At 35.2% G+C, this 13,660-nt stretch overlaps 1 protein-coding gene across 1 annotated transcript in view; it reads right to left on the minus strand.

Annotated features, from left to right (window-relative positions):
* FBXL17 (F-box and leucine rich repeat protein 17) overlaps positions 1 to 13,660 on the minus strand; it is a 282,018-nt gene that overhangs the window by 15,789 nt on the left and 252,569 nt on the right. Inside the window, exon 8 of the mRNA XM_030258953.4 lies at positions 1,727 to 1,869. Within this exon, the coding sequence (XP_030114813.3) occupies positions 1,727 to 1,869 (143 nt within the window). The remainder of the gene's footprint in view (positions 1 to 1,726; positions 1,870 to 13,660) is intronic.

Consider the following 13,660-nt stretch of genomic DNA (forward strand, 5'->3'; position numbering starts at 1 on the left):
GGAGTTGGCATCTTCTAGCTGCCAAAACCCCCTTAAATCAAGGATACTTACTTCATTCTGTCTGTGGAGTCTGTGGAGCTATTCTTCCCATCAAGGCTTTGCAAACAAGAAAAAAAAAATCCCCAGTGGTAGTCCCACTACTACACTGTTCACTGTAACACTGTTGACGAATTTCTTAACATCTTTTAGCTACCATACTTTGAATACTTGCAGATGCACACACACACTTGCAGACACACAGTCAACAGCACTTTTCTATCTTCCCTAAAGCTTTCTTAAGTAATAGTTTTTTTTCTTTTAGCAGTTGACTTCTGTAACGCAAAAGATGCTGTATACGCCTCCAAAGAACTAGAAAAGCATTTATTTACCAGCAATTAGAGGAATACAGACTGTAGTACGTGTCTACAAAAACGACATATAGTTTAACTTATGAGGCAGTAAAGCTTGTTTCAACATCAAGGGCATTGATTTTCTATAGCAGTTAAAGACAGGATAAAATTATTGCACTTATTAGATTGTTGATTGTTCAGCATTAGCTAAATTCACAAAATAAATACATGTGGGTATTTATTTGGGTCAGGTCTAATTCCCAAGGTCAAGTTACCCTTTTAACATTTTCTAAGTACATAATCTTAGCACAATCCATCAAAGAGATTCACACACCCTTTTTGTCTGTTGGCTCTTATAAAACACTAATGTTTAGGAGATTAGAGTGAACTCAGCTTTGATAGACAGAGCAATTCTTCCAAAGTGCTCAACCTCCTTAAAAACTAGAAATTGCCTAAGGCTGGCTTTGCAAAATGCAATTTCTAATTTTACCACTGACCTGAACATTATTATTCCTTGCCATTTGAAATACTGTGTTTTGTCACTGTCTTCTATAGTGCACTGTGAAGGATGCAAGGTAATGGTTTGGAGCACGATGTTTGTTAGACTAAAACCTGTTTTTCCATAGAGTGTATCCAATCAGAAATCCACAAGCCTGAGAGATGCTTATGATCGGCATCACAGCCAGAAATTTTGTTGATAAGGACTCGAAAAGAAACAATTCCTGCAGGGTTATGTGAAGACTTAAGGTCAGAGATTCGGGACTTCTCATGATTTTTCTTGTAGCTATTTCTACTGCGTTCCCTGGCCTCTTGATCTTTCTTCTAAACAGGAACATAATTTCTGAAGGCTATATACATGGTGAAGTGGATATGGACTGCCTTCTCTTTTTTTCTTCTAATGATAAAGAGCTAAACCTTACAGACATCCTTACTATTCTCCAAGTATAAAGCTACATAGTAAGAAACTCAGTATTTTTTTCTCTTTTTAGCATTATGTTAACTCACTCTTGAAGTAACACTAAATATTTTTTTCCTTTCTTTTTAAGAAACAAAGTAGTCTGTCACAGTTATGATATGCCAACCACTTTCAGACAAAAATATTCAAAAAGTGTCAGAGGGCAGATTTTACAAAAAACTTTTGTGAGCACCTCAGTCTGTGAGTATAACCTACAGGTGTATTTTTAAAATCTACATCAGCAAACATTTATAATGCTCCTTCTAATCCTCTGTGTGCCTTTTGAGCTGCCAAAGTAAACACAGCACACCAGAACAGTTGCTACAGTAGTGAATACTGAACATTTTTGTTCAGAAGAACATAAATCCTGCTGCCTCCTTCGCACACACAGGAACACTATCACGCTTAGAATCAGGCACTAACTCAGGCAAAGGCTCCTTACCCGATCACATCTCATCAGTCCCAAGTATCGGAGGGATTTGCTGCGCTGAGCAATCTGGGTGGCTCCACGGTCCGTGATCTCCTTGCACCATCCAACATCCACCGTCTCTATTGTCATGCTGTACCTCCCAATGGCTATCAGGGCTGCAAGGACAGGAAAGGTATGAAATACACAGCTCTGCAACCTCAGCTCCATGCACACGCTGAATAATGCTGAAATTGAGTTTTGAGAAGCAGTTCTCGTGCACTTTGTAAACATTTATATGACATATGACAATATATTTCATAATTCTCAACAAAGTAAAAACTGTCTCTTCAAATTGGAAGTACATACATGTCCAAACACACACAAACACACAGATAAACATATTTTGCTATATATTTTTCTATCAATCAAGATAAATGGACCAATTAGCAAACATTATCTATACAAATTATTTTAATTACTTTTTTCAGAAGAAGAAAGGATCAATTATTAAAATTGAAATAAGTACAAAATATAACCAATTCTATCTCACTTTTCAGATAAAATAACTGACTTCATACTACTAACACTTTTTTTTCCAGGAAAAGAATACTACAAAGACAGCACTGAGATTAACAGCACATTTTGTTAGTCAATAAAACATAGTTTTAGAAAACCCTGCAGGAAATTTCCTGCCATACATTCTACAATTACATTCTAAAATTGTATTTTTTCTCGTTGTTCATGTTGGTGATGTAAGAACAATGGTGTGTCTCACTATTACTTTTTCTTCACAAACACTTTTCCAGTTAAAAATAAAGAGTTAAAAAGGTCATAAGGAATTAAAGGAAAAATTTGAACCTTTATTAAAGGAAAACAAAGAGGATCTGGAAGTTCTGAATGGGCTGAAAAAAGGTAGGAGAAAGACAAGGGATCTGAACTGACCGGGAAGGTTTTGTCATGATATGGCAATGACACAGAAGATAAAAAATCACTGGCACTCTGGTTACCATGGACTATAGCACTTTTCAGAAATATGGACTCAGGAAGTCAAGCTGGGATTTATTAACAGAAATTTCAGCAGCTAAAATCTCAGTCTAAGAAAAAAGGCCATGGTTTCTGCTGTAGAAGTCAGCCACCTGCATATAATCAAGGGGTAGGATGTTCACACAGTTTGTAACTCCAGTTATAAGGCAGCTGAAAAGGAAGATGAAGGAGTGACTTATTCCAAGTAATGTGTGTATCTTTAAAGAGTTGATTTTTCAGTAGCTATGGGGTTGTTCTGTTCATGCTACATTCCCAAATGTCAGGGGAGAAAAAAAAAGAGGAGTTACAAAGAGCTGGTAGCTCTTGATATACAAGATATTGATCATAGCTAATCAGCATGTAAATGAGATCTAGAAGAACAAAAAAAGAGCCCACCTCACCTTCCAGTGGATCTGTTGAAGAACTGTATTGCTGGTGTACAGCAGTGAGGGTATTTGGATTATTTATAAATATCTAGCTGGACCTGATTAGCAAACAAAACGAGCCATAAGATGCCAGAAACATTCTCAGAAGCTCTGGAAGGGGAAGTAGTGCATAATTTCTGTCTTGCAGCAGTTTTCCAAAATATTAAGTGAATTTTATTACTGACATATTGAATGTATGACAAAAGCACCTATGTCGTTTCTTTATGGTTTCACTGATATTTGTAGGATAATACAAATTTCCTGGTCTCTTTCCAGTACACCTCTTGAAAAGAAGTCCTAATTTTGCAAAATATATATATATATATATATATATATATATATATCAGAAAATAAACTTTGTACTTTTTTTAGACACCTTTGAAAATATCACTATAATAAAAAGTATGGATAGTCAGAACCTTTCTGAATATATTTTTCAATAGGAAAAACTATAGTAATTATAGATTATTGTACCTCCACTCAAAATATTATAGACCTGAAGTAGTGCAAAAATACTGAAATCCTATTTATTCTACATTAGAATAATATAAGTTCATTTGAATATTTTGCCACTGTTTGTAAAGTTATAACCATAGTTTGCTATTTTCAGTGCTTCATGTAAAACTGACAAAGAGAAGAAAATCAACAGAGAGTATTTTCATGGAAGTGCCACTAAAGACCATCAGAACACACTGACAAAATCTGTCCCCATATTAGCAGACATCTCTCTGGAAAACCAAATATTTTGACAAGAGCATACAATGCTATACTGAAGTCATATACTACTACAGTTTATCTATCTAACACCAAGGTATGCCATTTGAAAACTCCAGTGACCACATTTTCTGGAAATTTCCATGTGTGGAATTGCACCCATACAAGAACACTCTGGGTTAGAGAACAGACACACTCTGCAGTTTTCTATCAGCATTCAGCAGTGGGAGATAAAGAAAGGCCATGAGAACCAGTGAAAATGTAACAATAGTTTTCTAGAACACTTTCCTCACATGAAAAATATGGCCAGGGATTTTCTAAACTGGGGTTTATGCCTCTGTACTCTCATAAATTCATCTGATCGGTCTTGTAGCCTACAGACATAACATCTATAATATCCAGTGGCAAGGAATCCTGCAGTTCAGGATTCTTTCCTCTTTCAAAAATCACCTTTCCTTGTGGGAAATGTTTCCTGGAAATCCCAACAGACTGTATCGACCAGGTCTTTATTGCTTCCTGACTTCTCCAAAGTACTGAAGTACAACTTCTCTTAACAAAAGCTGTGTCAACTCTTCCTGGATACATTGCATTTATTTGCATGTTCACTAACTGCATTTCATGTAACAACTAACTCACCTTATACAGACACCAGATTCATCAGTAAATATTTTTCTCATCTTCCCAAAAACATTTTTTTAAATACTTCTGCAAGGCAATCCTGTGGTAGTAGGCAGGTTTAAGTGAAGGATTACATAGTGCAGATAGGAGCTTGGCTATTTCATCCTCAAGTTATTTTACTGAGTACACACACATCTCCTGCTTGTATGAGCAAAACACTTTAAGCCACAAGTTTCAGCTAAGAAAATGTTTGCATTGCTCAACAGCTTTTCTTCCTCTGTGCATTTGCCCACAATAATCAGAATACATTGCTATTCTTCAAAAGCTGGACAGTATTTTAATGAGGACACACGCAGCAAAATGCTTACAAAATGAAGTTTGAATTCTGTGACTTGAGAACTTGTAGCACAATCAGCAGTGAATAGCCAAAAGTGTATTTCAACACTAATGACAGCCGGGCTTAAAAACATGGTCAGCGATCAAAGGGAAGAACCTGACACACTGAAATTAAGTAGAGAAGGATACACAAAAACACTCTGAGTAGTTTGAAGATGTTGGCTTTGACATATGAACCTCTCTTTTTTTTTTTTTTGAATATTTAAAAAGGTATCCAATTATTTTTCTCCTTTTTATAGTCTCATTTATTTTAGCAAAAGCAAACATACCATATTTCTTTTTGCAGTGCTAGGTTTGTGGAATGAAAATCAACTGATATACAGCTCCTACTCTGCAGAAGAGAAAGTGTAATGACTCCAACTGGAATTCGAAAATCACCCCTACTGCCCTGAGCTGTATCAAGCAAAACTGGTTTTTTAGTTGTAATGGTACTTGGCTATTGACGTTGAAAGGACCAGGTTTGTAGAAAAGGGAAACATCTTCTGGATGATCAGCTGGAATAGCTGAGAAAACAGACAAATTCTGTCCATAGTGCACTACCACTAAGAGCAAATTGTAATTTAACCTCGCTTTATTTTAAACTGATTAAATTAAACTGACACATGTAAATGCATCTGCTGCTACAGACAGAAATGTCTGTCAGAGGGAAGGTCTTCCAGCGACTGCTGGGTGGGTGTTGGCATCAAGTCTAAGGTTGCTACAACAGAAAAAAAAAAAATCTTTGCTATAAGCAACTGATATTTGGCCTACTCTTATTCTGAAGTAATATTTATGTCTGGAAAAAAATACCCCAGGTTTTGCATAATATTATCAAATACAACTTTTTGGAAACCTGGTGCATTGAGCAAAATTATGTCCAATTAAAAAATATTTTTTAATGACATGCACCTACTGCACTGTAGTGTCCTCCTTAATCAATAAATTCTATTTCAATTTAACTGAAAATAAACCTTTGTAAGGCTTAACTGTGTTTCTGTATTCTTCCTGTTATTACCTACAATGTAAATGTACAAGGCACTTCATTTGGTTCAGTGAAGCTTGGACAAAAAACCTTTTAAAAGTTAATTATGATTGGTGTCATCCTTACCAGAGCATTATAGACATATATGAATTAAAGCAAAAATCATTTTTGCATTGCTTTCTTTTTTTCATTATTGTCAAAGCACTTAAGTGTGCAAGAATTAGAATTCAAAATTTCCAATCTCTCTAAGGGTTTTAGATAGAGGAGAAATCAACTGGTCAACCAAGGACTACTAAGAAGCAGTCTTGTTATAGAATTTTTCATTATAGTTTTATTTTTATATGTATACATTATGTAACATACATATATAATTTATATTTAACTATTAATACCTATATAAAACATTAATTATACAAAATAACATACTATATTATCTTTTAATTTATTATATAGCCGAAAGGCATTAAAGGGGGTTTGGCAGTTATCTACTACCTTCTGGGGAGCCTAATTTATAAAAAAACTTTAGAAGTTTATGAGAGTTAAAACTGCAATAAGCAGATGTAATAAAAATAAAATTAGCAGAGAAACCAATACATTCAGGTGTTAAAAATATGGTGTAACAGATCAGCTTAGTGGATTTTGAAATAATCTGCTGTTGTTGGCATTACGGAGTTACTCTCATTTGCCTGAGTTATTTAAAATATGAGTGGACAAACCTCTGGAGAGAGAAGAAAATATTCTACAAGATAGACCAAAAACAGGCAGCCTAAAAAGTCTTTTCTATCTTTTATTTATGTTTTTCTATTGAATTAGAAACAAAAGATTAAGATGAAAATCATCCAGGTAAGTTATAAACATCTAAATTCATGAAAGTTTTAACAGTCACCAAAATTATTTTGATATTTCATTTAAAGTGATTTGTGGAAAAGAACTTAAAAATTAGACAAACATTTGAAAATTTTAAAATACTGTTGAATATTGACAATACACAATACACTGCCATCTGATTTTAATATATTACTATATTTACAAATAGAATCCTTAAGTTATATATGTTTATAACACTCCCTACAGTATAGCTTAAATATTGCTTATACATATAAAAGGCTTTTCTTTACAAATGCATTCCTATAAAAACTTAAATTAGAGCAAAAGAATTTTATCCTCCAGAGCAAATCTTGCTACCATGAGAAAAAAGCTCCATCATTTTGCCCATGATACTAACTGTGCATGTTTAGCCCCCGCACTGATGAGGTTGGTGGTTGTCTGCCATGCAAATTATTAAATCCTGCAGTTTAGCTAATCTGCTATGTGCAGAGAGGCAGTACATGCCTATTTCCATTTCCATGTTCAAAAGGTGTTTAGCTGCTGCAACCATGCACAGCAGTGGAAGAAATCACTGCCTTGCTACCTTGCTCACCCAGCAGAGGAATCATAGCTCACAATTCATATTGCTTATGCCTCAAATGAAAGACTCACTGAGTGATACAAATTTTTATGCAATTAATTTATTTCTGTTTTGAAATTGTAAGGGCATTTTGATGTCTAAATGAATGTTTGTTCATAATATCCTGACATAAATCATGCATCGAGCGCTGTAGTTCATCTTGTACCAAATAAAGGCTACCATGGATGTATCAGTCCAAAACTCCAGTTTGTTCTGGTTTCCTGGTAAAAACTCTAATTCTGCTCAGGCTTTTGCACATCCAGCTGACAGGTAGTATGATATCATTTTTAATTCCTTTATAATCAAGACCTCTCTTAACAACTACATTTCAGTGTCACCAGGAAATAGCGAAGCAAGACAGACAGATCTGTACAAAAACTGGCATTCTACCAGGAATCTCAGCCAACTCCATTTACAGTCATGCACTTACGTACATTCCTGGTTTTCATTGTGGTTCCCTTGAAATTAAAGTGAAAACATAAACAGAGGGCATAGCCCTGAACTTCACTGTTCTCAAAATCAAATATCAATCTTTATTCCCTGACTAAATTCTCATACAGTACATCCACGTAATAAACCTATAGGGGAGCAAGCAAATCCTTTCCCTATGGTACAGGAGTAAAGCAAAAGGTAGATAGGTCAGTGCTCATTTAAAAAATATTTTACATTACAGGTATTTTAATATTTATAGTAAGAGCACACAAAACACAGTGCCCATAAAGGTATGTGAACAAGTAAATATTTTGTCTTTTGCAAATCCTAGAGACATTTGGAAGCAAAGTTGCCCAACCTCAAAGGTTTTCCCAGTGGAATACTGTATCACTTCTCAGCATGGTCAACCTGCATTTTAACACCCTTGGTGTATTTAGTTTTTCCTTACTTTCTTCATCTGCCTCAGGCTTCTTGAAGTCTCCTGTGATAATTTTACTGTTGAACCTTTGTGCATAAGTGGCTTGGGCAACATTTCTTGAGAATGAAGGATGGGACTGCAACAAAATGCAGAAAGATAGAGTAGCATGACCACAATAGGAAACCAATCTAACCAGATGCCTCAAGGAATGAAAAGGAGACAGACTGTACCCCTTGAGAAACCCTTTTTTCCTCTAAGAGTTTAAAAAATCTGGTTAGATCTCTTCTCTCTGAATAATATTTTGACCTTAATTTGAGAGTATGGTGGAAAACCACTCCAGCAGAGATACTACTGAAATTTAAAAAAACCCCAATCTGTTTGGAAATGGTAACACATAAATTTATGTGCTTTGAAATTAAAATCTCATTGTTTAATGTATTTGTTACCTAAAGAACCATAAGGGAAATGCCTGGAGGAATAAAGTCCTAAGGAACGAAAAGACCTCATGTGAGAGAGAAGATGACAGAGACACGTTTCATAAAAAAAAATTAAATTTATAAAATACATTTCATACAGGTAAATATTTTTTCTGTCAGAGTCACAAAAAAAAATGATATAGAGTTACTTGGCTATGATCTGGTTGTGGTAACCATAGTTACCATTAAGTTGGTACAGTATACATTACTGTACTCAATGCCAACCTAATTAACTGATACAAAGAAAATGGGCAATTGCTAACTAACTTCTATCCTACAGATAAAACTCCATGAAACACATGGCACTTAAAAAGCTATGACTTCCCAAGTAAAATTTATCTTATTGCTTGATTTACTTCTTCATCTTGGCTACTTGATGCAACTAAAAGTGTGTACAAATCATAAACATTTGTATAAAGGTTACTACTTGTTGTCCTACAATGTAAGCAAAGCTTTGCCCTAAACTAGAAATTAAAACTGAAAATACAGAAAAGAATGATCTTTCAAAATTATCTTAAATGTTACAACTATCAAGCACCTGTTTCCCCAAAAGTCCGTACCTACTAAGAACAAAGCTAACCTATGGATAGTCACAGAAAATGGTTTGTTGTGCTTTATACAGGTCTCTCAAGAAAAAATCCAATACTGACAGCAATGAATTAATCATAAATACATCTGCAGTCTAAATTAAATCTATTTAATTTAGATAGATACATCTATCTATCTAAATAGATACCGAACATAAGCTCGGTACATAACATAAAATCTGTGACTTTTCAGCCATTTCAGTATCTTTTACTCAGTGCATACCAGCAACAACAAACTAGTCAAAACAAAGCATCCCCCCCCTCCCAGATCTTCAAAACAAGGATGCAAAAAGACCATAGTACTACAAACTGAAAGGCATGCAGCATATTTACTTCTGTCCTGGTTGTAGACCTCTTATAAAAATATTAAAAAATAACAATTTCAGAAATGGATTGCAAGAATGGTTGGGGTTGCAGCTTTTAACCCCTAGGTCTTAAGCTAAAATAGCCCCTATGGACCAAGGTGTTATATACCAGCTCAATTTTCACTTTCCTGGGGACACTAAAACATAACTAATTTTCTTTGCATTATTTTTTGCTGAAGTAATTTCCATCATTGTCACACACACAGTCTGATTATCAATGGAAGGCAGTAAGCCTGGCTTCAACCCCCAAGAAAATCATGGCACCAATTTTCCTGGAAGCCACATCTTAAGGACAGAAAGACGACTTCGAACAAGAAACACTGATGTAGCAAGCGCAAACCAAGCCTTGTCAACCTGATTGCCTTTCTATCATGAGAAAACTGACTCTGTGGACAGGGATATGTAAATTTCTTTTTTTTACATCAGGAGAGTATTGAGAAGAGGTACTATAGACTCTTAAAATGACTTCTTCCAGTCTACAGACAAAAATATATTTTTTTGTCACATTAACAAAGACACCAAAAATTAACTGAACTCTTTTAATCAGGAACAAGGAAATTTAAGTACCGTCTTTTCAAAACAAATAATGTGGCTTGGGCTTATTTAAACAACACATACCTAAACTCTGAGAGCTGTATCTCCAAGCTGCTGTTTTATGCAGAAGCTTAGTAGCATTCAGATACAACAGCCACCGTTGAGGAACAGCAAAAATTTGCCAGATCTGTAAACCTGAATGATGTGAGGTACATGCAATGTACTAACCTAGAGAAATAGGAAAGAAACAACCTGTTTTAAAATTCTGAATTGTTTGGATAAGTGGTGTAACCAGTGCTCCTAAACTTCTGTGAATGGTTCTAAAAAGCTATTCCTTAGAGTACTCCAAGACCTTTAGATACAGTTACAGAACGCAGAACATCAAATATGGAGAGATGTAAAGATCACTTAATGTTTTACTGGAACAGTTTAAGATGATAAACTGGCAGAAGCTATAAAAATCACTTTGTGATCCTTAATAAAGATACATTTATTAACATACAATTTTAAGCTATTAGACAATAATATGTACATTGTACATATGTAATTGTATATATGTAATACATAATATTACAATCACTTATTATTCTGGTGAATAAGTTAAGTTTGTCAAGTCCAATTTCACAGAAGAAATTAAAATTCAGGATGTAGAGATGCTGGTTGTCAAAAAGGAAGAATTTCACTTTAGCTCTTAGTCACATGGGATTGTAAGAGAGGGGGTAGAGACTAAAGATGCTTTCCCAGAGAGGGAATTTAATGGTTTAGCCTGTTCAATTGCGAGATCAGGCATGATTAGAATGCGCCTCTTTGGAGAATGGCAGAAAATAATCCTAAATGATGTGGGAACACACTTTTTAGTACATTTAGCTTTGTCTTTTTCTCCTAAGGAATCTAGCTACTGTATTCTTCTGATTAATAAATAGTGACTTTGAAAAGCCTGCTCACTGGTCTGCAAATACTTGCTGAGACAAAGGATGACATCTGTGACAGAGGTCTGTACTAATTCTGCCAAAGACAGAAAATGTTGAAAACACAAGTCCGAAGCTCAAGAACAACAGAAGTATGCATCTTGCCTTTTTAAAGAGAAGTCATAAATTCATCAATTTGAAAGGGTACACATCAAAAAGATTAAAAGACTGAAGGATGAAGAACATCTAATTAATGCATGACAGCATGTTACTTCTGTCACGCACTAAAGAATTTCACCCTGTTTGATGGTAGAACAATAACTACTAAAATCATGATTCAGTGTAACAACTCCTAAGTTTTGATAAGCCTAGCAGCAAGTAGAGTACAATAGATACAATTTTAATACATTAAGTCAAATTGAGACAAGAGCCAAATAAATACTTATACAAGATAAAAGATGTTTACAAAAATAGAATTTTATGTACACAATCTATAAGTGGAAGAAAATGGCTATTGAAAGTTTAGAATTTCATTGTATTTCATTGTATAACTTCATAGTTCCATACCCAACAAGGTTAGATATTTGACTGTTCACCAGAACACACAAAAAGTAAAAGGCGATTCCTTCACAAAATGTAACAGGCAACGCACCCAAATAAACCACAGAGGTGTTACACCAGACAGGCTGCTCATGTACTTCAGTGATCATACAGTACTTCTTAACTCCTAGAAAAAACCCCAATGTCATTTAAGATATTGAGATAGTATTTACTGTTCTCTACTTTAATAGTACAGGTTATTATTCATAAGAATCACATATTTATTTAACTAACCCAGACAGTTCATACTCACTTTCCTTACTCAGTCTTCTTGCAATATGGTAAATGAAGACTGGAAATCTGGGGTTCATGCAATAGGATTAGGGTTGTGTAATCTTGTACAGTAGTATGCATGGGAACTCAGAGCAAGGGCTAGACAGAACAGCACTGAATGGCATGAAAAAATTACTGTGCACTTCAAGACACTGTGGATTATGTTATCAAAAAGCAGCTATGCTTGAAAGGGATAGGCAGAACAGAAAGTGAGTTGATCTTATGAAATATAACACATTTTGTAAGAAATTAAGAGAAGACAAAAGAACAAAAATTTAAAAAGTGAAACAAGAAAGGATCCATACACGTATACATGTAGACATATTTGTATAGTCCACATGAATATATGAATACATGAATATTTGATAAGATAGAATATTTACACCTTTATTAAAACTCTTTATAGCCCTGGAATATATTCTCTGGCACATTATGCTTCCCCTTTAACTATTTTTCTTTCTTTTTTTTCCTAAATAAATTATAACAGTAAAAAAGTTGAACATTGAACATAGCAGAATGCTTTCCATGTGCACATCTGTAACATTTTGGCTGGGCAGTGAACTGCTAGAAATGTAAACAAACAAACCAATGCAAACCCTCAATATATCTGATAAGTAGTATCACATATCTGATCAGTATCACATATCCTGATTGTCAAATTTCTCTGCAAAAGACCTGTGTGCTTAATACCAGTCCAGCAGCTACTTCCCACATTCTCAGGGACCACAGTTTGAAAGCTATTATTTCAAAGAGAGGCCCAAAAAGAGAAGGAAGAAATTATTCAACTTCCGAATGTGGTAGGAAAGTCAAAATTAGTCTATAACATACTGAAGAAATGCTTAGGCTTGTATTAAAAAGCAATCTGAAAAATAGCAGCAATAGACGACATTACCTAGTGACGTGATTGATAAACTATTATGGCATCTCCATAGAACTAAAAAAGGAGTCTGGAAAAAAAACCATTCAGACAAAATAATTCATATGCACCATCACTGCTCTTTCAGCTGTTTCTTACTTTTAAGATACTTCATTTTTGTTTAGAATGTCTTCATACCGTCTTTCGTCAATAGCCAATTGTTACCTATGTAATTAACTCTAATATTACTGCTACGTTTAGGAAGCTTCACTGAAGATGTAGAGCTAGTCAGGTATCGCCTCAAATTCTGTGTACAGTTTTGGCCCCCTCACTACAAGAAGGATATAGAGGTGCTGGAGGATGTCTAGAGAAGGGCACTGGAGGTGGGGAAGGGTCTGGAGCACAAGTCTGATGGAGAACAGCTGAGGGGGGTGAGGGTGTTTATCCTGGGGAAAAGACAGCTCAGGAGAGGCTTTTCTCCTCTCTACAATTCCCTGAGAGGAGGCTGAACACAGGGAGATTGGCCTCTTCTCCCAAGTAACAAGAAACAGGATAAGAGAAAATGGCCTCAAGTTGAGAAAAGAGTAGTTTAGATTTGATCCTGGGAAACTTTCTTCACCAAAAGTGTTGTCAATCACCAGGAACGGCTGCCCAGGGCAATGGTGGAGTTACCGTCCCCGGAGGTATTTGAAAGACACGTAGATGTGGCACTCAGGATTAGTGGTGGACTTGGCAGTTATGGTAGCACAATGGTTGGAGTGAATGATCTTGAAGGTTTTCCCCAACCTAAACAGTTCTATGATTCAAAAGATACAGCATATGGACAGCTAGAGCCATGGACAACATAGCTCTTCCAGGAACAACAATTTTGAAGACACTTATCAGCCAAGGCAAGTAGTTTAAGAGTAAGGCATACAGTTCAAATAAAACAGTA

Source organism: Taeniopygia guttata, chromosome Z, assembly GCF_048771995.1.
Source record: "Taeniopygia guttata chromosome Z, bTaeGut7.mat, whole genome shotgun sequence".
Classification (NCBI taxonomy): domain Eukaryota; kingdom Metazoa; phylum Chordata; class Aves; order Passeriformes; family Estrildidae; genus Taeniopygia; species Taeniopygia guttata.